We start from the raw sequence: 27,708 nt of genomic DNA, 5'->3' as shown, positions 1-27,708 counted from the left end.
CACTCTATTCCTTGCCCTCCTTTCACCCTCCTGCATGTTCAGGCCACGATCACACAAAATCTTTTTCACTCCATCTTTCCACCTCCAATTTGGTCTCACACTTCTCCTCGTTCCCTCCAAATCCGACACATATATCCTGTTGGTCAATCTTTCCTCACTCATTCTCTCCATGTGCCCAAACCATTTTAAGACACCCTCTTCTGCTCTCTCAACCATGCTCTTTTTATTTCCACATATCTCTCTTACCCTTACGTTACTTACTCGATCAAACCACCTCACACCACACATTGTCCTCAAACATCTCATTTCCAGCACATCCATCCTCCTGTGCACGACTCTATCCATAGCCCACGCCTCGCAACCATACAACATTGTTGGAACCACTATTCCTTCAAATATACCCATTATTGCTTTGCGAGATAATGTTCTCGACTTCCACACATTCTTCAACGCCCCCAGGATTTTCGCCCCTCCCCCACCCTATGATCCACTTCCACTTCCATGGTTCGATCCGCTGCCAGATCCACTCCCAGATATCTAAAACACTTTACTTCCTCCAGTTTTTCTCCATTCAAACTTACCTCCCAATTGACTTGACCCTCAACCCTACTGTACCTAATTACCTTGCTCTTATTCACATTTACTCTTAACTTTCTTCTTTCACACACTTTACCAAACTCAGTCACCAGCTTCTGCAGTTTCTCACATGAATCAGCCACCAGCGCTGTATCATTAGCGAACAACAACTGACTCGCTTCCCAAGCTCTCTCATCCACAACAGACTTCATACTTGCCCCTCTTTCCAAAACTCTTGCATTCACCTCCCTAACAACCCCATCCATAAACAAATTAAACAACCATGGAGACATCACACACCCCTGCCGCAAACCTACATTCACTGAGAACCAATCACTTTCCTCTCTTCCTACACGTACACATGCCTTACATCCTTGATAAAAACTTTTCACTGCTTCTAACAACTTGCCTACCACACCATATATTCTTAATACCTTCCACAGAGCAGATCTATGAACTCTATCATATGCCTTCTCCAGATCCATAAATGCTACATACAAATCCATTTGCTTTTCTAAGTATTTCTCACATACACTCTTCAAAGCAAACACCTGATCCACACATCCTCTACCACTTCTGAAACCACACTGCTCTTCCCCAATCTGATGCTCTGTACATGCCTTTACCCTCTCAATCAAAACCCTCCCATATAATTTACCAGGAATACTTAACAAACTTATACCTCTGTAATTTGAGCACTCACTCTTATCCCCTTTGCCTTTCTACAATGGCACTATGCACGCATTCCGCCAATCCGCAGGCACCTCACCATGAATCATACATACATTAAATAACCTTACCAACCAGTCAACAATACAGTCACCCCCTTTTTTAATAAATTCCACTGCAATACCATCCAAACCTGCTGTCTTGCCGGCTTTCATCTTCCGCAAAGCTTTTACTACCTCTTCTCTGTTTACCAAATCATTTTCCCTAACCCTCTCACTTTGCACACCACCTCGACCAAAACACCATATATCTGCCACTCTATCATCAAACACATTCAACAAACCTTCAAAATACTCACTCCATCTCCTTCTCACATCACCACTACTTGTTATCACCTCCCCATTTGCGCCCTTCACTGAAGTTCCCATTTGCTCCCTTGTCTTACGCACTTTATTTACCTCCTTCCAGAACATCTTTTTATTCTCCCTAAAATTTAATGATACTCTCTCACCCCAAGTCTCATTTGCCCTCTTTTTCATCTCTTGCCCCTTTCTCTTGACCTCCTGTCTCTTTCTTTTATACATCTCCCACTCAATTGCATTTTTTCCCTGCAAAAATCGTCCAAATGCCTCTCTCTTCTCTTTCACTAATAATCTTACTTCTTCATCCCACCACTCACTACCCTTTCTAATAAACCCACCTCCCACTCTTCTCATGCCACAAGCATCTTTTGCGCAATCCATCACTGATTCCCTAAATACATCCCATTCCTCCCCCACTCCCCTTACTTCCATTGTTCTCACCTTTTTCCATTCTGTACTAAGTCTCTCCTGGTACTTCCTCACACAAGTCTCCTTCCCAAGCTCACTTACTCTCACCACCCTCTTCACCCCAACATTCACTCTTCTTTTCTGAACACCCATACAAATCTTCACCTTAGCCTCCACAAGATAATGATCAGACATCCCTCCAGTTGCACCTCTCAGCACATTAACATCCAAAAGTTTCTCTTTCGCGCGCCTGTCAATTAACACGTAATCCAATAACGCTCTCTGGCCATCTCTCCTACTTACATACGTATACTTATGTATATCTCGCTTTTTAAACCAGGTATTCCCAATCACCAGTCCTTTTTCAGCACATAAATCTACAAGCTCTTCACCATTTCCGTTTACAACACTGACCACCCCATGTATACCAATTATTCCCTCAACTGCCACATTACTCACCTTTGCATTCAAATCACCCATCACTATAACCCGGTCCCGTGCATCAAAACCAATAACACACTCATTCAGCTGTTCCCAAAACACTTGCCTCTCATGATCTTTCTTCTCATGCCCAGGTGCATATGCACCAATAATCAACCATCTCTCTCCATCAACTTTCAGTTTTACCCATATTAATCGAGAATTTACTTTCTTACATTCTATCACATACTCCCACAACTCCTGTTTCAGGAGTACTGCTACTCCTTCCCTTGCTCTTGTCCTCTCACTAACCCCTGACTTTACTCCCAAGACATTCCCAAACCACTCTTCCCCTTTACCCTTGAGCTTCGTTTCACTCAGAGCCAACACATCCAGGTTCCTTTCCTCAAACATACTACCTATCTCTCCTTTTTTCACATCTTGGTTACATCCACACACATTTAGACACCCACATTTATTCATATTTATTTAGCTTTGTCGCTGTCTCCCGCGTTTGCGAGGTAGCGCAAGGAAACAAACGAAAGAAACGCCCCAACCCACCCCCATACACATGTATATACATACACGTCCACACACGCAAATATTCATACCCATACATCTCAATGTACACATATATATGCACACACAGAAACATACATATATACCCATGCACACAATTCACACTGTTTGTCCTTATTCATTCCCGTCGCCACCTCGCCACACATGGAATACCATCCCCCTCCCCCCCCTCATGTGTGCGAGGTAGCGCTACGAAAAGAAAACAAAGGCCCCATTCGTTCACACTCAGTCTCTAGCTGTCATACAATAAAGCCCGAAACCACAGCTCCCTTTCCACATCCAGGCCCCACACTACTTTCCATGGTTTACCCCAGACACTTCACATGCCCTGATTCAATCCACTGACAGCACGTCAACCCTGGTATACCACATCGATCCAATTCACTCTATTCCTTGCCCGCCTTTCACCCTCCTGCATGTTCAGGCCCCGATCACACAAAATCTTTTTCACTCCATCTTTCCACCTCCAATTTGGTCTCCCACTTCTCCTCGTTCCCTCCACCTAAGACACATATGTCCTCTTGGTCAATCTTTCCTCATTCATTCTCTCCATGTGACCAAACCATTTCAAAACACCCTCTTCTGCTCTCTCAACCACGCTCTTTTTATTTCCACATATCTCTCTTACCCTTACATTACTTACTCGATCAAACCACTTCACACCACATATTGTCCTCAAACATCTCATTTCCAGCACATCCACCCTCATGCGCACAACTCTATCCATAGCCCACGCCTCGCAACCATACAACATTGTTGGAACCACTATTCCTTCAAACATACCCATTTTTGCTTTGCGAGATAATGTTCTCGACTTCCACACATTCTTCAAGGCTCCCAGGATTTTTGCCCCTTCCCCCACCCTATGATTCACTTCCGCTTCCATGGTTCGATCCGCTGCCAGATCCACTCCCAGATATCTAAAACACTTTACTTCCTCCAGTTTTTCTTCATTCAAAATTACCTCCCAATTGACTTGACCCTCAACCCTACTGTACCTAATAACCTTGCTCTTATTCACATTTACTCTTAACTTTCTTCTTTCACACACTTTACCAAACTCAGTCACCAGCTTCTGCAGTTTCTCACATGAATCAGCCACCAGCGCTGTATCAGCGAACAACAACTGACTCACTTCCCAAGCTCTCTCATCCACAAGAGACTTCATACTTGCCCCTCTTTCCAAAACTCTTGCATTTACCTCCCTAACAACCCCATCCATAAACAAATTAAACAACCATGGAGACATCACACACCCCTGCCGCAAACCTACATTCACTGAGAACCAATCACTTTCCTCTCTTCCTACACGTATACCTGCCTTACATCCTCGATAAAAACTTTTCACTGCTTCTAACAACTTGCCTACCACACCATATATTCTTAATACCTTCCACAGAGCATCTCTATCAACTCTATCATATGCCTTCTCCAGATCCATAAATGCTACATACAAATCCATTTGCTTTTCTAAGTATTTCTCACATATATTCTTCAAAGCAAACACCTGATCCACACATCCTCTACCACTTCTGAAACCACACTGCTCTTCCCCAATCTGATGCTCTGTACATGCCTTCACCCTCTCAATCAATACCCTCCCATATAATTTGCCAGGAATACTCAACAAACTTATACCTCTGTAATTTGAGCACTCACTCTTATCCCCTTTGCCTTTGTACAATGGCACTATGCACGCATTCCGCCCATCCTCAGGCACCTCACCATGAGTCATACATACATTAAATAACCTTACCAACCAGTCAACAATACAGTCACCCCCTTTTTTAATAAATTCCACTGCAATACCATCCAAACCTGCTGCCTTGCCGGCTTTCATCTTCCGCAAAGCTTTTACTACCTCTTCTCTGTTTACCAAATCATTTTCCCTAACCCTCGCACTTTGCACACCACCTCGACCAAAACACCCTATATCTGCCACTCTATCATCAAACACAATCAACAAACCTTCAAAATACTCACTCCATCTCCTTCTCACATCACCACTACTTGTTATCACCTCCCCATTAGCGCCCTTCACTGAAGTTCCCATTTGCTCCCTTGTCTTACGCACTTTATTTACCTCCTTCCAGAACATCTTTTTATTCTCCCTAAAATTCAATGATACTCTCTCACCCCAACTCTCATTTGCCCTCTTTTTCACCTCTTGCACCTTTCTCTTGACCTCCTGTCTCTTTATTTCATACATCTCCCACTCAATTGCATTTTTCCCTGCAAAAATCGTCCAAATGCCTCTCTCTTCTCTTTCACTAATAATCTTACTTCTTCATCCCACCACTCACTACCCTTTCTAATCAACCCACCTCCCATTCTTCTTATGCCACAAGCATCTTTTGTGCAATCCATCACTGATTCCCTAAATATATCCCATTCCTCCCCAACTCCCCTTACTTCCATTGTTCTCACCTTTTTCCATTCTGTACTCAGACTCTCCTGGTATTTCCTCACACAAGTCTCCTTCTCAAGCTCACTTACTCTCACCACCCTCTTCACCCCAACATTAACTCTTCTTATCTGAAAACCCATACAAATCTTCACCTTAGCCTCCACAAGATAATGATCAGACATCCCTCCAGTTGCACCTCTTAGCACTTTAACATCCAAAAGTCTCTCTTTCGCGTGCCTGTCAATTAACACATAATCCAATAACGCTCTCTGGCCATCTCTCCTACTTACATACGTATACTTATGTATATCTCGCTTTTTAAACCAGGTTTTTTCCCAATCACCAGTCCTTTTTCAGCACATAAATCTACAAGCTCTTCACCACTTCCATTTACAACACTGAACACCCCATGTATACCAATTATTCCCTCAACTGCCACATTACTCACCTTTGCATTCAAATCACCCATCACTATAACCCGGTCTCATGCATCAAAACCACTAACACACTCATTTCGCTGCTCCCAAAACACTTGCCTCTCATGATCTTTCTTCTCATGCCCAGGTGCATATGCACCAATAATCAACCATCTCTCTCCATCAACTTTCAGTTTTACCCATATTAATCGAGAATTTACTTTCTTACATTCTATCACATACTCCCACAACTCCTGTTTCAGGAGTACTGCTACTCCTTCCCTTGCTCTTGTCCTCTCACTAACCCCTGACTTTACTCCCAAGACATTCCCAAACCACTCTTCCCCTTTACCCTTGAGCTTCGTTTCACTCAGAGCCAAAACATCCAGGTTCCTTTCCTCAAACATACTACCTATCTCTCCTTTTTTCACATCTTGGTTACATCCACACACATTTAGGCACCCCACTCTGAGCCTTATATGTATATATATATATATATATATATATATATATATATATATATATATATAATATTTTTTTCTTTTTTTGCTTTGTCGCTGTCTCCCGCATTTGCGAGGTAGCGCAAGGAAACAGACGAAAGAAATGGCCCAACCCACCCCCATACACATGTATATACATACGTCCACACACGTAAATATACATACCTACACAGCTTTCCATGGTTTACCCCAGACGCTTCACCTGCCTTGATTCAATCCACTGACAGCACGTCAACCCCGGTATACCACATCGCTCCAATTCACTCTATTCCTTGCCCTCCTTTCACCCTCCTGCATGTTCAGGCCCCGATCACACAAAATCCCCTTCACTCCATCTTTCCACCTCCAATTTGGTCTCCCTCTTCTCGTTCCCTCCACCTCCGACACATATATCCTCTTGGTCAATCTTTCCTCACTCATTCTCTCCATGTAACCAAACCATTTCAAAACACCCTCTTCTGCTCTCTCAACCACGCTCTTTTTATTTCCACACATCTCTCTTACCCTTACGTTACTTACTCGATCAAACCACCTCACACCCCACATTGTCCTCAAACATCTCATTTCCAGCACATCCATCCTCCTGCGCACAACTCTATCCATAGTCCACGCCTCGCAACCATACAACATTGTTGGAACCACTATTCCTTCAAACATACCCATTTTTGCTTTGCGAGATAATGTTCTCGACTTCCACACATTCTTCAAGGCTCCCAGAATTTTCGCCCCCTCCCCCACCCTATGATCCACTTCCGCTTCCATGGTTCCATCCGCTGCCAGATCCACTCCCAGATATCTAAAACACTTCACTTCCTCCAGTTTTTCTCCATTCAAACTCACCTCCCAATTGACTTGACCCTCAACCCTACTGTACCTAATAACCTTGCTCTTATTCACATTTACTCTTAACTTTCTTCTTTCACCTGATCCACACATCCTCTACCACTTCTGAAACCACACTGGCTCTTCCCCAATCTGATGCTCTGTACATGCCTTCACCCTCTCAATCAATACCCTCCCATATAATTTGCCAGGAATACTCAACAAACTTATACCTCTGTAATTTGAGCACTCACTCTTATCCCCTTTGCCTTTGTACAATGGCACTATGCACGCATTCCGCCAATCCTCAGGCACCTCACCATGAGTCATACATATATTAAATAACCTTACCAACCAGTGAAGGGTGAAGGCATGTACAGAGCATCAGATTGGGGAAGAGCAGTGTGGTTTCAGAAGTGGTAGAGGATGTGTGGATCAGGTGAAAGAAGAAAGTTAAGAGTAAATGTGAATAAGAGCAAGGTTATTAGGTACAGTAGGGTTGAGGGTCAAGTCAATTGGGAGGTGAGTTTGAATGGAGAAAAACTGGAGGAAGTGAAGTGTTTTAGATATCTGGGAGTGGATCTGGCAGCGGATGGAACCATGGAAGCGGAAGTGGATCATAGGGTGGGGGAGGGGGCGAAAATTCTGGGGGCCTTGAAGAATGTGTGGAAGTCGAGAACATTATCTCGCAAAGCAAAAATGGGTATGTTTGAAGGAATAGTGGTTCCAACAATGTTGTATGGTTGCGTGGCGTGGGCTATGGATAGAGTTGTGCGCAGGAGGATGGATGTGCTGGAAATGAGATGTTTGAGGACAATGTGTGGTGTGAGGTGGTTTGATCGAGTGAGTAACGTAAGGGTAAGAGAGATTTTTTTTTTTTTTTTATACTTTGTCGCTGTCTCCCGCGTTTGCGAGGTAGCGCAAGGAAACAGACGAAAGAAATGGCCCAACCCCCCCCCATACACATGTATATACATACGTCCACACACGCAAATATACATACCTACACAGCTTTCCATGGTCTACCCCAGACGCTTCACATACCCTGATTCAATCCACTGACAGCACGTCAACCCTGGTATACCACATCGCTCCAATTCACTCTATTCCTTGCCCTCCTTTCACCCTCCTGCATGTTCAGGCCCCGATCACACAAAATCCCCTTCACTCCATCTTTCCACCTCCAATTTGGTCTCCCTCTTCTCCTCGTTCCCTCCACCTCCGACACATATATCCTCTTGGTCAATCTTTCCTCATTCATTCCCTCCATGTGACCAAACCATTTCAAAACACCCTCTTCTGCTCTCTCAACCACGCTCTTTTTATTTCCACATATCTCTCTTACCCTTACATTACTTACTCGATCAAACCACCTCACACCACACATTGTCCTCAAACATCTCATTTCCAGCACATCCATCCTCCTGCGCACAACTCTATCCATAGTCCACGCCTCGCAACCATACAACATTGTTGGAACCACTATTCCTTCAAACATACCCATTTTTGCTTTCCGAGATAACGTTCTCGACTTCCACACATTCTTCAAGGCTCCTAGAATTTTTGCCCCCTCCCCCACCCTATGATCCACTTCCGCTTCCATGGTTCCATCCGCTGCCAGATCCACTCCCAGATATCTAAAACACTTCACTTCCTCCAGTTTTTCTCCATTCAAACTCACCTCCCAATTGAATTGACCCTCAACCCTACTGTACCTAATAACCTTGCTCTTATTCACATTTACTCTTAACTTTCTTCTTTCACACACATTACCAAACTCAGTCACCAGCTTCTGCAGTTTCTCACCTGAATCAGCCACCAGCGCTGTATCATCAGCGAACAACAACTGACTCACTTCCCAAGCTCTCTCATCCCCAACAGACTTCATACTTGCCCCTCTTTCCAAAACTCTTGCATTCACCTCCCTAACAACCCCATCCATAAATATATATATATATATATATATATATATATATATATATATATATAGTGATAGGGAAAATAGTGATAGCGTGAGCTGCTCGAGGGATTCGTCAGTTTTTCTCGGCTTAAGCTTGAAGTATAGCGGAGTATTGCTTGACGTGTAAACGAACTTTAGATACTGGAGTGCGGGGCTATGATGACGTGGAGGAACTGACACTGTGTTGTGAGACGTGTGTAGCCACGGGGACATGGACGAAGTGCCTCACAGAAGGGAGAGAGGGAACTGTGGCCTCGCGAGTGCACAAATGTACATCCTCACGCCTCCTGCTCCCATCCACGTTAATGATCGTCTCAAAGAGGGGGTCGATCCTGGGGATAGGTGTCACGTGTTCTGCACTCTCAAGTGGTCATGTGGCTATCTCGGATAAGGAAATATACAAAATGTGGGAGAAATGTGGGCGAGACTATGATTTGTGGGAAGCAGTGAGGGAGTTGACAGGATTGAGGATGGACTTGGTGTTTACAGTTTCTCAAGCCACCCTGCTGAACCCCAACCAATGTCCAGTGTCATAGATTGAAACTTAGGCCTCGAAGGGTAGATTGGTTAGTGTGGCGTGGACGCGTCGTCTAACTCTAGGGGAGCAAGTGAACACATCCAAGACATGTGGAATGTTACGCTCCATTCTGCTTGGTTATAGAGTGATTATGGGTCACTACAGATACCGAGGAACTACCTCAAGTGCCTAGTTATCGCTTCAAGCCTCCTCGAGTCACGTATGTGGAACTTCCTACTGAGCGAGTGACTTCAGGTGAAGGTGGATCTGTGGTGGAGTAGTGTGACGCCACCATAGCTATTTAATCTATTCATGGATGAAATGATGAGGGATGAGCATGAGAGGGTCTTGGAAAGATGGATACGTCTGCAGTCTGTCAGCCATGGAAGGTCCAGCGAAGAAGTTGCACGGACTGTGATCCTCACTTTGGGCGAGACTATGATTTGTGGGAAGCAGTGAGGGAGTTGACAGGATTGAGGATGGACTTGGTGTTTACAGTTTCTCAAGCCACCCTGCTGAACCCCAACCAATGTCCAGTGTCATAGATTGAAACTTAGGCCTCGAAGGGTAGATTGGTTAGTGTGGCGTGGACGCGTCGTCTAACTCTAGGGGAGCAAGTGAACACATCCAAGACATGTGGAATGTTACGCTCCATTCTGCTTGGTTATAGAGTGATTATGGGTCACTACAGATACCGAGGAACTACCTCAAGTGCCTAGTTATCGCTTCAAGCCTCCTCGAGTCACGTATGTGGAACTTCCTACTGAGCGAGTGACTTCAGGTGAAGGTGGATCTGTGGTGGAGTAGTGTGACGCCACCATAGCTATTTAATCTATTCATGGATGAAATGATGAGGGATGAGCATGAGAGGGTCTTGGAAAGATGGATACGTCTGCAGTCTGTCAGCCATGGAAGGTCCAGCGAAGAAGTTGCACGGACTGTGATCCTCACTTTGGTTACAAGAATGTTCTTCCGCCCACCAGTGATGCTACTACTTTTGTGAATTAAGAACCATTGCAACACAAACCTCGCCAGCTGGTAGAGTGACCCGCAGTGTATCGAGACAGACTTCCCCAGAACTTTTTTTAAAGGGGAAGTAAATGTTTATAGTTGTGTTACTGGAGTGATAGTTTTCATACATGGTGCTCTGACAAGAAAATAGTGAAATTGGAAAAAAATGTAGCTTAGACATTGAAGCTTATTCTTTCACTGAAATGTGAACAAAGGGAGTTTTTTTCAAAGTGATAGAGATGGAAAGCAAAAAGGTGTTTTTCATAAATGTACTGGAAAAGTTGAGGTCCAGATAAACTTTTGGTCTGTCAAGGCTTAATTATGGTGGATGACCAACTACCAACCCTCATGTATCCAAGACATGGTTGTACTTTGTGTAATGAAGACAAATGAAAAACATCATAAGCCAATATTCCTGTTTCATGATAAGAGAAGTGGACCAGGCAGTATGATACAGTGGTTAAATTGATGAAAACTACTATTTAAGTTTGTGGAGATAAATTATACATTTCCCTTTTCCATAGCCAGAGGTTGAACCATTATGTGACATTCATTTTTCATTTCATTTCAAGCTAGAAGTTTCAGTTTTCTAAATTATTTCTTACATTTTTCATATGTATATGTATATGTATATGAAGTCTGTTGGGGATGAGAGAGCTTGGGAAGTGAGTCAGTTGCTGTTCGCTGATGATACAGCGCTGGTGGCTGATTCATGTGAGAAACTGCAGAAGCTGGTGACTGAGTTTGGTAAAGTGTGTGAAAGAAGAAAGTTAAGAGTAAATGTGAATAAGAGCAAGGTTATTAGGTACAGTAGGGTTGAGGGTCAAGTCAATTGGGAGGTGAGTTTGAATGGAGAAAAACTGGAGGAAGTGAAGTGTTTTAGATATCTGGGAGTGGATCTGGCAGCGGATGGAACCATGGAAGCGGAAGTGGATCATAGGGTGGGGGAGGGGGCGAAAATTCTGGGAGCCTTGAAGAATGTGTGGAAGTCGAGAACATTATCTCGGAAAGCAAAAATGGGTATGTTTGAAGGAATAGTGGTTCCAACAATGTTGTATGGTTGCGAGGCGTGGCCTATGGATAGAGTTGTGCGCAGGAGGATGGATGTGCTGGAAATGAGATGTTTGAGGACAATGTGTGGTGTGAGGTGGTTTGATCGAGTAAGTAACGTAAGGGTAAGAGAGATGTGTGGAAATAAAAAGAGCGTGGTTGAGAGAGCAGAAGAGGGTGTTTTGAAATGGTTTGGGGTCAGGGAGAGAATGAGTGACGAAAGATTGACCAAGAGGATATATGTGTCGGAGGTGGAGGGAACGAGGAGAAGAGGGAGACCAAATTGGAGGTAGAAAGATGGAGTGAAGAAGATTTTGTGTGATCGGGGCCTGAACATGCAGGAGGGTGAAAGGAGGGCAAGGAATAGAGTGAATTGGAGCGATGTGGTATACCGGGGTTGACGTGCTGTCAGTGGATTGAATCAAGGCATGTGAAGCGTCTGGGGTAAACCATGGAAAGCTGTGTAGGTATGTATATTTGCGTGTGTGGACGTATGTATATACATGTGTATGGGGGTGGGTTGGGCCATTTCATTCGTCTGTTTCCTCGCGCTACCTCGCAAACGCGGGAGACAGCGACAAAAAAAAAAAAAAAATATATATATATATATATATATATATATATATATATATATATATATATATATATATATATATATATATGATACAGCGCTGGTGGCTGATTCATGTGAGAAACTGCAGAAGCTGGTGACTGAGTTTGGAAAAGTGTGTGGAAGAAGAAAGTTAAGAGTAAATGGGAATAAGAGCAAGGTTATTAGGTACAGTAGGGTGGAGGGTCAAGTCAATTGGGAGGTGAGTTTGAATGGAGAAAAACTGGAGGAAGTGAAGTGTTTTAGATATCTGGGAGTGGATCTGGCAGCGGATGGAACCATGGAAGCAGAGGTGGATCACAGGGTGGGGGAGGGGGCGAAAATCCTGGGGGCCTTGAAGAATGTGTGGAAATCGAGAACATTATCTCGGAAAGCAAAAATGGGTATGTTTGAAGGAAGAGTGGTTCCAACAATGTTGTATGGTTGCGAGGCGTGGGCTATGGATAGAGTTGTGCGCAGGAGGATGGATGTGCTGGAAATGAGATGTTTGAGGACAATGTGTGGTGTGAGGTGGTTTGATCGAGTGAGCAACGTAAGGGTAAGAGAGATGTGTGGAAATAAAAAGAGCGTGGTTGAGAGAGCAGAAGAGGGTGTTTTGAAGTGGTTTGGGCATATGGAGAGGATGAGTGAGGAAAGATTGACCAAGAGGATATATGTACCGGATGTGGAGGGAACAAGGAGAAGAGGGAGACCAAATTGGAGGTGGAAAGATGGAGTGAAAAAGATTTTGTGTGATCGGGGCCTGAACATGCAGGAGGGTGAAAGGAGGGCAAGGAATAGAGTGAATTGGAGCGATGTGGTATACCGGGGTTGACGTGCTGTCAGTGGATTGAATCAAGGCATGTGAAGCGTCTAGGGTAAACCATGGAAAGCTGTGTAGGTATGTATATTTGCGTGTGTGGGCGTATGTATATACATGTGTATGGGGGGGGGTTGGGCCATTTCTTTCGTCTGTTTCCTTGCGCTACCTCACAAACGCGGGAGACAGCGACAAAGTATAATAAATATAAAAATATATATATATATATATATATATATATATATATATATATATATATATATATATATATATATATGCAGAAGCTGGTGACTGAGTTTGGGAAAGTGTGTGGAAGAAGAAAGTTAAGAGTAAATGTGAATAAGAGCAAGGTTATTAGGTACAGTAGGGTTGAGGGTCAAGTCAATTGGGAGGTGAGTTTGAATGGAGAAAAACTGGAGGAAGTGAAGTGTTTTAGATATCTGGGAGTGGATCTATCAGCGGATGGAACCATGGAAGCGGAAGTGGATCATAGGGTGGGGGAGGGGCCGAAAATTTTGGGAGCCTTGAAAAATGTGTGGAAGTCGAGAACATTATCTCGGAAAGCAAAAATGGGTATGTTTGAAGGAATAGTGGTTCCAACAATGTTGTATGGTTGCGAGGCGTGGGCTATGGATAGAGTTGTGCGCAGGAGGATGGATGTGCTGGAAATGAGATGTTTGAGGACAATGTGTGGTGTGAGGTGGTTTGATCGAGTAAGTAACGTAAGGGTAAGAGAGATGTGTGGAAATAAAAAGAGCGTGGTTGAGAGAGCAGAAGAGGGTGTTTTGAAATGGTTTGGGCACATGGAGAGAATGAGTGAGGAAAGATTGACCAAGAGGATATATGTGTCGGAGGTGGAGGGAACGAGGAGAAGAGGGAGACCAAATTGGAGGTGGAAAGATGGAGTGAAAAAGATTTTGTGTGATCGGGGCCTGAACATGCAGGAGGGTGAAAGGAGGGCAAGGAATAGAGTGAATTGGAGCGATGTGGTATACAGGGGTTGACTTGCTGTCAGTGGAGTGAATCAAGGCATGTGAAGCGTCTGGGGTAAACCATGGAAAGCTGTGTAGGTATGTATATTTGCGTGTGTGGACGTGTGTATGTACATGTGTATGGGGGGGGGGTTGGGCCATTTCTTTCGTCTGTTTCCTTGCGCTACCTCGCAAGCGCGGGAGACAGCGACAAAGTATAAAAAAAAAAAAAAAAAAAAAAATATATATATATATATATATATATATATATATATATATATATATATATCCCTGGGGATAGGGGAGAAAGAATACTTCCCACGTATTCCCTGCGTGTCGTAGAAGGCGACTAAAAGGGAAGGGAGCGGGGGGCTGGAAATCCTCCCCTCTCGTTTTTTTTTTTTTTTCCAAAAGAAGGAACAGAGAAGAGGGCCAGGTGAGGATATTCCCTCAAAGGCCCAGTCCTCTGTTCTTAACGCTACCTCGCTATCGCGGGAAATGGCGAATAGTATGAAAAAAAAAAAAAAAAAAATATATATATATATATATATATATATATATATTTTTTTCATACTATTCACTATTTCCCGCATTAGCAAGGTAGGGTTAAGAACAGAGGACTGGGCCTTAGAGGGAATATCCTCACCTGGCCCCCTTCTCTGTTCCTTCTTTTGGAAAATTGAAAAAAAAAAAAAAAAAAAAAAATGAGAGGGGAGGATTTCCAGCCCCCCGCTCCCTTCCCTTTTAGTCGCCTTCTACGACACGCAGGGAATACGTGGGAAGTATTCTTTCTCCCCTATCCCCAGGGATAATATATATATATATATATATATATATATATATATATATATATATATATATACATATATATATATATATATATATATATTACGGAGGTAAATGCAAGAGTTTTGGAAAGAGGGGCAAGTAAGAAGTCTGTTGTGGATGAGAGAGCTTGGGAAGTGAGTCAGTTGTTGTTCGCTGATGATACAGCGCTGGTGGCTGATTCATGTGAGAAACTGCAAAAGCTGGTGACTGAGTTTGGTAAAGTGTGTGAAAGAAGAAAGTTACGAGTAAATGTGAATAAGAGCAAGGTTATTAGGTACAGTAGGGTTGAGGGTCAAGTCAATCGGAAGGTAAGTTTGAATGGAGAAAAACTGGAGGAAGTAAAGTGTTTTAGATATCTGGGAGTGGATCTGGCAGCGGATGGAACCATGGAAGTGGAAGTGGATCATACGGTGGGGGAGGGGGCGAAAATTCTGGGAGCCTTGATGAATGTGTGGAAGTCGAGAACATTATCTCGCAAAGCAAAAATGGGTATGTTTGAAGGAATAGTGGTTCCAACAATGTTATATGGTTGCGAGGCATGGGCTATGGATACAGTTGTGCGCAGGAGGATGGATGTGCTGGAAATGAGATGTTTGAGGACAATGTGTGGTGTGAGGTGGTTTGATCGAGTAAGTAATGTAAGGGTAAGAGAGATGTGTGGAAATAAAAAGAGCGTGGTTGAGAGAGCAGAGGAGGGTGTTTTGAAATGGTTTGGGCACATGGAGAGAATGAGTGAGGAAAGATTGACCAAGAGGATATATGTGTCGGAGGTGGAGGGAACGAGGAGAAGTGGGAGACCAAATTGGAGGTGGAAAGATGGAGTGAAAAAGATTTTGTGGGATCGGGGCCTGAACATGCAGGAGGGTGAAAGGAGGGCAAGGAATAGAGTGAATTGGATCGATGTGGTATACCAGGGTTGAAGTGTTGTCAGTGGATTGAATCAGGGCATGTGAAGCGGCTGGGGTTAACCATGGAAAGCTGTGTAGGTATGTATATTTGCGTGTGTGGACGTATGTATATACATGTGTATGGGGGTGGGTTGGGCCATTTCTTTCGTCTGTTCCCTTGCGCTACCTCGCAAACGAGGGAGACAGCAACAAAATATATATATATATATATATATATATATATATATATATATATATATATATATATATATATATATATAGTGATGGTTGATTTAAATGCAAAGGTGAGTAATGTGGCAGTTGAGGGAATAATTGGTATACATGGGGTGTTCAGTGTTGTAAATGGAATGGTGAAGAGCTTGTAGATTTATGTGCTGAAAAAGGACTGGTGATTGGGAATACCTGGTTTAAAAAGTGAGATATACATAAGTATACGTATGTAAGTAGGAGAGATGGCCAGAGAGCGTTATTGGATTATGTGTTAATTGACAGGCGTGCGAAAGAGAGACTTTTGGATGTTAATGTGCTGAGAGGTGCAACTGGAGGGATGTCTGATCATTATCTTGTGGAGGCTAAGGTGAAGATTTGTATGGGTTTTCAGAAAAGAAGGGTGAATGTTGGGGTGAAGAGGGTGGTGAGAGTAAGTGAGCTTGGGAAGGAGACTTGTGTGAGGAAGTACCAGGAGAGACTGAGTACAGAATGGAAAAAGGTGAGAACAATGGAAGTAAGGGGAGTGGGGGAGGAATGGGATGTATTTAGGGAATCAGTGATGGATTGCGCAAAAGATGCTTGTGGCATGAGAAGAGTGGGAGGTGGATTGATTAGAAAGGGTAGTGAGTGGTGGGATGAAGAAGTAAGATTATTAGTGAAAGAGAAGAGAGAGGCATTTGGACGATTTTTGCAGGGAAAAAATGCAATTGAGTGGGAGATGTATAAAAGAAAGAGACAGGAGGTCAAGAGAAAGGTGCAAGAGGTGAAAAAGAGGGCAAATGAGAGTTGGGGTGAGAGAGTATCGTTAAATTTTAGGGAGAATAAAAAGATGTTCTGGAAGGAGGTAAATAAAGTGCGTAAGACAAGGGAGCAAATGGGAACTTCAGTGAAGGGCGCAAATGGGGAGGTGATAACAAGTAGCGGTGATGTGAGAAGGAGATGGAGTGAGTATTTTGAAGGTTTGTTGAATGTGTTTGATGATAGAGTGGCATATATAGGGTGTTTTGGTCGAGGTGGTGTGCAAAGTGAGAGGGTTAGGGAAAATGATTTGGTAAACAGAGAAAAGGTAGTAAAAGCTTTGCGGAAGATGAAAGCCAGCAAGGCAGCAGGTTTGGATGGTATTGCAGTGGAATTTATTAAAAAAGGGGGTGACTGTATTATTGACTGGTTGGTAAGGTTATTTAATGTATGTATGACTCATGGTGAGGTGCCTGAGGATTGGCGGAATGCGTGCATAGTGCCATTGTACAAAGGCAAAGGGGATAAGTGTGAGTGCTCAAATTTCAGAGGTATAAGTTTGTTGAGTATTGCTGGTAAATTATATGGGAGGGTATTGATTGAGAGGATGAAGGCATGTACAGAGCATCAGATTGGGGAAGAGCAGTGTGGTTTCAGAAGTGGTAGAGGATGTGTGGATCAGGTGTTTGCTTTGAAGAATGTATGTGAGAAATACTTAGAAAAGCAAATGGATTTGTATGTAGCATTTATGGATCTGGAGAAGGCATATGATAGAGTTGATAGAGATGGTCTGTGGAAGGTATTAAGAATATATGGTGTGGGAGGCAAGTTGTTAGAAGCAGTGAAAAGTTTTTGTCGAGGATGCAAGGCATGTGTACGTGTAGGAAGAGAGGAAAGTGATTGGTTCTCAGTGAATGTAGGTTTGCGGCAGGGGTGTGTGATGTCTCAATGGTTGTTTAATTTGTTTATGGATGGGGTTGTTAGGGAGGTGAATGCAAGAGTTTTGGAAAGAGGGGCAAGTATGAAGTCTGTTGTGGATGAGAGAGCTTGGGAAGTGAGTCAGTTGTTGTTCGCTGATGATACAGCGCTGGTGGCTGATTCATGTGAGAAACTGCAGAAACTGGTGACTGAGTTTGGTAAAGTGTGTGAAAGAAGAAAGTTAAGAGTAAATGTGAATAAGAGCAAGGTTATTAGGTACAGTAGGGTTGAGGGTCAAGTCAATTGGGAGGTAAGTTTGAATGGAGAAAAACTGGAGGAAGTAAAGTGTTTTAGATATCAGGGAGTGGATCTGGCAGCGGATGGAACCATGGAAGCGGAAGTAGATCATAGGGTGGGGGAGGGGGCGAAAATCCTGGGAGCCTTGAAGAATGTGTGGAAGTCGAGAACATTATCTCGGAAAGCAAAAATGGGTATGTTTGAAGGAATAGTGGTTCCAACAATGTTGTATGGTTGCGAGGCGTGGGCTATGGATAGAGTTGTGCGCAGGAGGGTGGATGTGCTGGAAATGAGATGTTTGAGGACAATGTGTGGTGTGAGGTGGTTTGATCGAGTAAGTAACGTAAGGGTAAGAGAGAGGTGTGGAAATAAAAAGAGCGTGGTTGAGAGAGCAGAAGAGGGTGTTTTGAAATGGTTTGGGCACATGGAGAGAATGAGTGAGGAAAGATTGACCAAGAGGATATATGTGTCGGAGGTGGAGGGAACGAGGAGAAGTGGGAGACCAAATTGGAGGTGGAAAGATGGAGTGAAAAAGATTTTGTGTGATTGGGGCCTGAACATGCAGGAGGGTGAAAGGAGGGCAAGGAATAGAGTGAATTGGATCGATGTGGTATACCGGGGTTGACGTGCTGTCAGTGGATTGAATCGGCATGTGAAGCGTCTGGGGTAAACCATGGAAAGCTGTGTAGGTATGTATATTTGCGTGTGTGGACATGTATGTATATACATGTGTATGGGGGTGGGTTGGGCCATTTCTTTCGTCTGTTTCCTTGCGCTACCTCGCAAACGCGGGAGACAGCGACAAAGCAAAAAAAAAAAAAAAAAAAAAAAATATATATATATGTATATATATGTGTGTATATGTGTATGTGTGTATGTATGTGTGTATATATATATATATCCCTGGGGATAGGGGTGAAAGAATACTTCCCACGCATTCCTCACGTGTCGTAGAAGGCGACTAGAGGGGAGGGGAGCGGGGGGCCAGAAATCTTCCCCTCCTTGTAATTTTAACTTTCTAAAAAATGGGAAACAGAAGGAGTCACGCGGGGAGTGCTCATCCTCCTTGGAGACTCAGATTGGGGTGTCTAAATGTGTGTGGATGTAACCAAGATGTGAAAAAAGGAGAGATAGGTAGTATGTTTGAGGAAAGGAACCTGGATGTTTTGGCTCTGAGTGAAACGAAGATCAAGGGTAAAGGGGAAGAGTGGTTTGGGAATGTCTTGGGAGTAAAGTCAGGGGTTAGTGAGAGGACAAGAGCAAGGGAAGGAGTAGCAGTACTCCTGAAACAGGAGTTGTGGGAGTATGTGATAAAATGTAAGAAAGTAAATTCCCGATTAATATGGGTAAAACTGAAAGTTGATGGAGAGAGATGGGTGATTATTGGTGCATATGCACCTGGGCATGAGAAGAAAGATCATGAGAGGCAAGTGTTTTGGGAGCAGCTGAATGAGTGTGTTAGTGGTTTTGATGCACGAGACCGGGTTATAGTGATGGGTGATTTGAATGCAAAGGTGAGTAATGTGGCAGTTGAGGGAATAATTGGTATACATGGGGTGTTCAGTGTTATAAATGGAAATGGTTAAGAGCTTGTAGATTTATGTGCTGCAAAAGGACTGGTGACTGGGAATACCTGGTTTAAAAAGTGAGATATACATAAATATACGTATGTAAGTAGGAGAGATGGCCAGAGAGCGTTTTTGGATTACGTGTTACTTGACAGGCGCGCGAAAGAGAGACTTTTGGATGTTAATGTGCTGAGAGGTGCAACTGGAGGGATGTCTGATCATTATCTTGTGGAGGCTAAGTGAAGATTTGTATAGGTTTTCAGAAAAGAAGAGTGAATGTTGGGGTAAAGAGGGTGGTGAGAGTAATTGAGCTTGGGAAGGAGACTTGTGTGAGGATGTACCAGGAGAGACTGAGTACAGAATGGAAAAAGGTGAGAACAATGGAAGTAAGGGGAATGGGGGAGGAATGGGATGTATTTAGGGAATCAGTGATGGATTGCGCAAAAGATGCTTGTGGCATGAGAAGCGTGTGAGGTGGGTTGATTAGAAAGGGTAGAGTGGTGGGATGAAGAAGTAAGATTATTAGTGAAAGAGAAGAGAGGCATTTGGACGATTTTTGTAGGGAAAAAATGCAATTGAGTGGGAGATGTATAAGAGACAGGAGGTCAAGAAAAAGGTGCAAGAGGTGAAAAAGAGGGCAAATGAGAGTTGGGGTGAGAGAGTATCATTAAATTTTAGGGAGAATAAAAAGATGTTCCGGAAGGAGGTAAGTAAAGTGCGTAAGACAAGGGAGCAAATGGAAGCTTCAGTGGAGGGCGCAAATGGGGAGGTGATAACAAGTAGTGGTGATGTGAGGAGATAAAGTGAGTATTTTGAAGGTTTGTTGAATGTGTTTGATGACAGAGTGGCAGATATAGGGTGTTTTGGTCGAGGTGGTGTGCAAAGTGAGAGGGTTAGGGTAAATGATTTGGTAAACAGAGAAAAGGTAGTAAAAGCTTTACGGAAGATGAAAGCCGGCAAGGCAGCAGGTTTGGATGGCATTGCAGTGGAATTTATTAAAAAAGGGGGTGACTGTATTGTTGACTGGTTGGTAAGGTTATTTAATGTATGTATGACTCATGGTGAGGTGCCTGAGGATTGGCGGAATGCTTGCATAGTGCCATTGTACAAAGGCAAAGGGGATAAGAGTGAGTGCTCAAATTACAGAGGTATAAGTTTGTTGAGTATTCCTGGTAAATTATATGGGAGGGTATTGATTGAGAGGGTGAAGGCATGTACAGAGCATCAGATTGGGGAAGAGCAGTGTGGTTTCAGAAGTGGTAGAGGATGTGTGGATCAGGTGTTTGCTTTGAAGAATGTGTGTGAAAAATACTTAGAAAAGCAAATGGATTTGTATGTAGCATTTATGGATCTGGAGAAGGCATATGATAGAGTTGATAGAGATGCTCTATGGAAGGTATTAAGAATATATGGTGTGGGAGGCAAGTTGTTAGAAGCAGTGAAAAGTTTTTATCGAGGATGTAAGGCATGTGTACGTGTAGGAAGAGAGGAAAGTGATTGGTTCTCAGTGAATGTAGGTTTGCGGCAGGGGTGTGTGATGTCTCCATGGTTGTTTAATTTGTTTATGGATGGGGTTGTTAGGGAGGTGAATGCAAGAGTTTTGGAAAGAGGGGCAAGTATGAAGTCTGTTGTGGATGAGAGAGCTTGGGAAGTGAGTCAGTTGTTGTTCGCTGGTGATACAGCGCTGGTGACTGAGTTTGGTAAAGTGTGTGAAAGAAGAAAGTTAAGAGTAAATGTGAATATGAGGAAGGTTATTAGGTACAGTGGGGTTGAGGGTCAAGTCAATTGGTAGGTAAGTTTGAATGGAGAAAAACCGGAGGAAGTAAAGTGTTTTAGATATCTGGGAGTGGATCTGGCAGTGGATGGAACCATGGAAGCGGAAGTGAATCATAGGGTGGGGGAGGGGGCAAAAATCCTGGGAGCCTTGAAGAATGTGTGGAAGTCGAGAACATTATCTCGCAAAGCAAAAATGGGTATGTTTGAAGGAATAGTGGTTCCAACAATGTTGTATGGTTGCGAGGCGTGGGCTATGGATAGAGTTGTGCGCAGGAGGGTGGATGTGCTGGAAATGAGATGTTTGAGGACAATGTGTGGTGTGAGGTGGTTTGATCGAGTAAGCAATGTACGGGTAAGAGAGATGTGTGGAAATAAAAAGAGCATGGTTGAGAGAGCAGAAGAGGGTGTTTTGCAATGGTTTGGGCACATGGAGAGAATGAGTGAGGAAAGATTGACCAAGAGGATATATGTGTTGGAGGTGGAGGGAACGAGGAGAAGTGGGAGACCAAATTGGAGGTGGAAAGATGGAGTGAAAAAGATTTTGTGTGATCGGGGCCTGAACATGCAGGAAGGTGAAAGTAGGGCAAGGAATAGAGTGAATTGGATCGATGTGGTATACCGGGGTTGATGTGCTGTCAGTGGATTGAATCAGGGCATGTGAAGAGTCTGGGGTAAACCATGGAAAGTTGTGTGGGGCCTGGATGTGGAAAGGGGGCTGTGGTTTCGGGCATTATTGCATGACAGCTAGAGACTAAGTGTGAACGAATGGGGCCTTTGTTGTCTTTTCCTAGTGCTACCTCGCACACATGAGGGGGGAGGGGGATGGTATTCCATGTGTAGTGAGGTGGCGATGGGAATGAATAAAGGCAGACAGTGTGAATTGTGTGCATGGGTATATATGTATGTGTCTGTGTGTGTATATATATGTGTACATTGAGATGTATAGGTATGTATATTTGCGTGTGGACATGTATGGGGGTGGGTTGGGCCATTTCTTTAGTCTGTTTCATTGCGCTACCTCGCAAATGCCGGAGACAGCGACAAAGCAAAATAAAAAATATGAAAAAAAATATATTATTTATTAATTTATTTTGCTTTGTCGCTGTGTCCCGCGTTAGCGAGGTAGCGCAAGGAAACAGACAAAAGAATGGCCCAACTCGCCCACATACACATGTATATACATGCACGTCCACACACGCAAATATACATACCTATACATCTCAATGTACACATATATATATACACACACAGACATATACATATATACAGATGTACATAATTCATAGTCTGCCTTTATTTGTTCCTATCGACACCTCGCCACACATGGAATAAGAAACCCCTCCCCCCTCGTGTGTGCAAGGTAGCGCTAGGAAAAGACAACAAAGGCCCCATTCGTTCACAATCAGTCTCTAGCTGTCATGTAATAATGCACCGAAACCACAGCTCCCTTTCCACATCCAGGCCCCACACAACTTTCCATGGTTTACCCCAGATGCTTCACATGCCCTGGTTCAATCCACTGACAGCACGTCGACCCCAGTATACCACATCATTCCAATCCTCTCTATTCCTTGCACGTCTTTCAATCTCCTGCATGTTCAGGCGCCGATCACTCAAAATCTTTTTCACTCCATCTTTCCACCTCCAATTTGGTCTCCCACTTCTCGTTCCCTCCACCTCTGACACATATATCCTCTTGGTCAATCTTTCCTCACTCATTCTCTCCATGACCCCAAACCATTTCAAAACACCCTCTTCTGCTCTCTCAACCACGGTCTTTTTATTTCCACACATCTCTCTTACCCTTACATTACTTACTCGATCAAACCACCTCACACCACATATTGTCCTCAAACATCTCATTTCCAACACATCCATCCTCCTGCGCACAACTCTATCCATAGCCCACGCCTCGCAACCATACAACATTGTTGGAACCACTATTCCTTGAAACATACCCATTTTTGCTTTCCAAGAAAATGTTCTCGACTTCCAAACATTCTTCAAGGCTCCAAGAATTTGCGCCCCCTCCCCCACCCTATGATTCACTACTGCTTCCATGGTTCCATCCGCTGCCAGATGCACTTCCAGATATCTAAAACACTTTACTTCCTCCAGTTTTTCTTCATTCAAACTTACCTCCCAATTGACTTGACCCTCAACCCTACTGTACCTAATAACCTTGCTCTTATTCACATTTACTCTCAACTTTCTTCTTTCACACACTTTACCAAACTCATTCACCAGCTTCTGCAGTTTCTTACATGAATCAGCCACCAGCGCTGTATCATCAGCAAAAAACAACTGACTCACTTCCCAAGCTCTCTCATCCACAACAGACTGCATACTTGCCCCTCTTTCCAAAACTCTTGCATTCACCTCCCTAACAACCCCATCCATAAACAAATCAAACAACCATGGAGACATCACACACCCCTGCCGCAAACCTACATTCACTGAGAACCAATCACTTTCCTCTCTTCCTACAAGTACACATGCCTTACATCCTCGATAAAAACTTTTCACTGCTTCTAACAACTTGCCTCCCACACCATATATTCTTAAAACCTTCCACAGAGCATCTCTATCAACTCTATCATATGCCTTCTCCAGATCCACAACTGCTACATACAAATCCATTTGTTTTTCTAAGTATTTCTCACATACATTCTTCAAAGCAAACACCTGATCCACACATCCTCTACCACTTCTGAAACTACACTGTACTTTATTTACCTCCTTCCACATCTCTTTTATTCTCTCTAAAATTTAATGATACTCTCTCACCCCAACTCTCATTTGCCCTCTTTTTCACCTCTTGCACCTTTCTCATGACCTCCTGTCTCTTTCTTTTATACATCTCCCACTCATTTGCATTATTTCCCTGCAAAAATCTTCCAAATGCCCCTCTCTTCTCTTTCACAAAGAATCTTACTTCTTCATCCCACCAATCACCCTTTCTAATCTGCCCATCTCCCACGCTTCTCATGCCACAAGCATCTTTTGTGTAAGTCATCACTGCTTCCCTAAATACATCCCATTCCTCCCCCACTCCCCTTACCTCCTCTGTTCTCACCTTTTTCCATTCTGTAATCAAGTCTTTCCTGATACTTCCTCACACAAGTCTCCTTCCCAAGCTCAGTTACTCTCACCACTCCCTTCACCCCAACATTCTCTTTTCTTTTCTGAAAACCTCTACAAATCTTCACTTTTGCCTCCACAAGATAATGATGAGACATCCCTCCAGTTGCCCCTCTCAGCACATTAACATCCAAAAGTCTCTTTCGCGCGCCTATCATATTTTGATTCAAGTCCACTGCTTATATCTTTTATGCCTCATTAGTCACGCTAACAGTTTCCAGGTTTCTCTCTAAATTATACTTATGCCTCCGAACTTTTACCACACTAATCTGTGAACTTCTGATATCTTTAAAAACCAAAAACATTCTTGAACAAACCAAATGGTATGTTGCTATTCAAAATTTAAGTCTAGAAGAGACACCACTCACATAGGTTTGGCATCTTAGTTTTTCACTTGTGGATTCTTTGTTGCTACTGTATGGAATGATACGTGCGTGAAAATTTGCTTTACTTTCGTTAATAACTATCTTTCGGTATCAATTCATTAACGGTAGGGTCATGATTCATATTAATTCAAACAATATAACTAGAATGCAAATTTTTGTATTACAATTTCATTCAGTTTGAAGAGAATAAAGCTCTATACAATATGAACAAGTGCTAGGTGAATGTTTTTGGTTAGCATTAGAAAATGGGGATGCTTCTACTCATTTGCTAATTGCACTATTTCAGCGGGTATTAGGAATGCATCACAAAACTGTTAATTGTTGATTTTGAGTGCTTTTGCCCTACAACCTTACTTTATAGCTCTGCCCACCTTAAAAACTTAAAAGTGATGGAGTTACAGTTGCTACATCTAAATCCCCATAACCAGTATCACCTCCATGTAAATAACCCTTAGTAAAATTTGGTAAATTTTGAGAAAAAAGATGATTGAAATCAATGAAATATCTACCAATGCATCTTTATAACATGTATAAGTGATCATTATTATCATCATACCTAATTGCTGTTTGCCACATCAGCGAGGTAGTGCCAGGAAACAAAGAATGGCCTACCCACTCATAAACACATATATATACAAAAACGCCCATATATGCACATATACATAAATAGAAATATCAACATCTACATACATTTACATACACTTATAAACTTGCTTGCCTTCATCCATTCCTGTCGCTACCCCGCCACACAGGAAATAGCGTCACTACCCCCAGCTTCAGCAAGGTAGCACCAGGAAAAGACAAAAAAGGCCACATTTGTTCACACAATCTCAGTTGCCAAGTACAATGCACCGAAACCACAGCTGCCTATCCAACACCAGGCCCCACAGACCTTTCTATGGTTTACCCAAGACGCTTCACATGCCCTGGTTCAATCCAATGACAGCACGTCAACCCCAGTACACCACATCGTTCCAATTCATAATCCTTGCTTACCTCTCACCCTCCTGTATGTTCAGGCCCCAATTGCTCAAAATCTTTTTCTCTCCATCTTTCCACCTCCAATTTGGTCTCCTGCTTCTTGTTCCCTTCACCTCTGACACGTATATCCTCTTTGTCCATCTTTCCTCACTCATTCTCTCTATGTGTCCAAACCAATTCAACACATCCTCTTCTGCTCTCTCAAAGACATTCTTTTCATTACCCTACATCTCTCTTACCCTTAAATTACTTCATCAAACCATCTCACACCACATATTGTCCTCAACCATTTCATTTCCAACACATCCACCCTCCTCCGTACAACCCAATCTATACCCCATGCCTCACAACCATATAACATTGTTGGAACCACTATTCCTTCAAACATACCCATTCTTGCTCTCCGAGATAAAGTTCTCTCCTTCCACACATTCTTCATCGCTCCCAGAACCTCTGCCCCCTCCCCCATCCTGTGGTATAGGATATCAATTGTAGCACATAAATCAAGGCATTCTAAGTTGTAAACTGGGGAGGGCTTTAAAGTAGGAGAAAATTAATCAAACATATTAAAAATCAGCAGATGAAAATGAAAGTGATAGGATTCAGAACTTTTATCAAAATCTTGAAAACAGTAAACATACAGCAATGACAACTAAATTGTCCCATCATTTTCTAGCGTCCTCATGCACAGTGAAGATACTAGATATATGGACAGCTATATCTAGTTTGTGTCAATATGCAAATGATGATGTACAAAACAAGCAAACTTGCCTGTAGGTTGCTGACATGTTGACGATCCATTATTACTGTTATTATACAATCCAGTGAATGCCATGTCTTCTAGTGTTTTAATGAATCCAAGTTTAAAAAAAATCATGGATGAGTTTAAAGGTTAACAAGATTATCAGGCTCATTGATAAGATATCTTGTATGAATTTCTTTAAGACATCTGATACCAGTGTTTACATTCCAATCTAAACATGAGATCAATGACGTAGTCCATATTCAGCACAAGTAATATCGGGTTCTTCAAAAATGCAGTCTGTCAGTGATAAAAATACACTGTTTATGATTTCCACATTTGTCTCAAAGTATCAACATTTAACCCCACACTTTCCCTATCCTTCATGACCCTACCACTAAAGTGAATTTCGAGAAAGCTTTAAAGTTAAGCAAACTCCCTAACGCATATCATGCCCAACTTAAGCAACAAAGATATCATTAAACAAACACTGTAATATTAGCCCTATAAAAGTGGCGTTTGTCTTCTAGACTTTTATCACAATTTCGATATTTTGACATACAAATTCCGGGGGAAAATGTGGTGTATGATGACATTCTCACACGAACAGAAAACAAAGCCTAATCCTAAACAACACGCAAAAGCATTTATAATATATCAAACTTCACATCTTAATAAAGAAAACATAAGTTTTATAAATCAAAAATGAAAATCCCACACATGAATCTCCCTTAAAACTAGCACCAAGATTACTTATGAGCAAAACAAAAATCGTTAGGCCACAGAATAATCTTTAAATTTTACCTTCCCATGAACAAATCAACAAGTGCTTAGAGAGAAAATCATATAAGAGAGCATATACAAACTCAGACTGAATTGTACATTAATATAAACTTCACAAAATAAATTTACGTATACGGTTTTGTTTATCTGAAAACATTTCCATAATACATGATACTAGTATAAATATAAATGGTTAAAAATCATAACTAATGTATTCCTTCACTCTAAATATATTCAAAATTTATTTGAAAGCAATGATGTTTCGTGAAAACCGAGATATATATCAACAACTTCACTCACCATGGTGAACACGACAATCGTTTCCAGTAAAGAAAACGTTCAGTCTTTGTATGAA

The 27,708-nt window shown here is 42.6% G+C and overlaps 1 protein-coding gene across 2 annotated transcripts in view; it reads right to left on the bottom strand.

Moving 5' to 3' along the window:
• The window catches only part of RpL14 (ribosomal protein L14), an 80,966-nt gene extending 53,259 nt beyond the window's left edge, over window positions 1-27,707 (bottom strand). The window contains exon 1 of one of the 2 annotated variants that reach the window (XM_071683121.1): window positions 27,654-27,707. In XM_071683121.1, coding sequence (XP_071539222.1) covers window positions 27,654-27,656 — 3 coding nt within the window. In that variant the 5' untranslated portion in view covers window positions 27,657-27,707. Of the gene's footprint in view, window positions 1-26,599; window positions 26,798-27,653 lie in introns of those variants that run through there. The other variant, XM_071683120.1, reaches the window with a different exon arrangement.
• Window position 27,708: the final 1 nt, after the last annotated feature.

The sequence above is a fragment of the Panulirus ornatus genome, chromosome 35 (assembly GCF_036320965.1).
Source record: "Panulirus ornatus isolate Po-2019 chromosome 35, ASM3632096v1, whole genome shotgun sequence".
Classification (NCBI taxonomy): Eukaryota; Metazoa; Arthropoda; class Malacostraca; order Decapoda; family Palinuridae; genus Panulirus; species Panulirus ornatus.
This window is presented reverse-complemented; position numbering and strand designations above follow the sequence as displayed.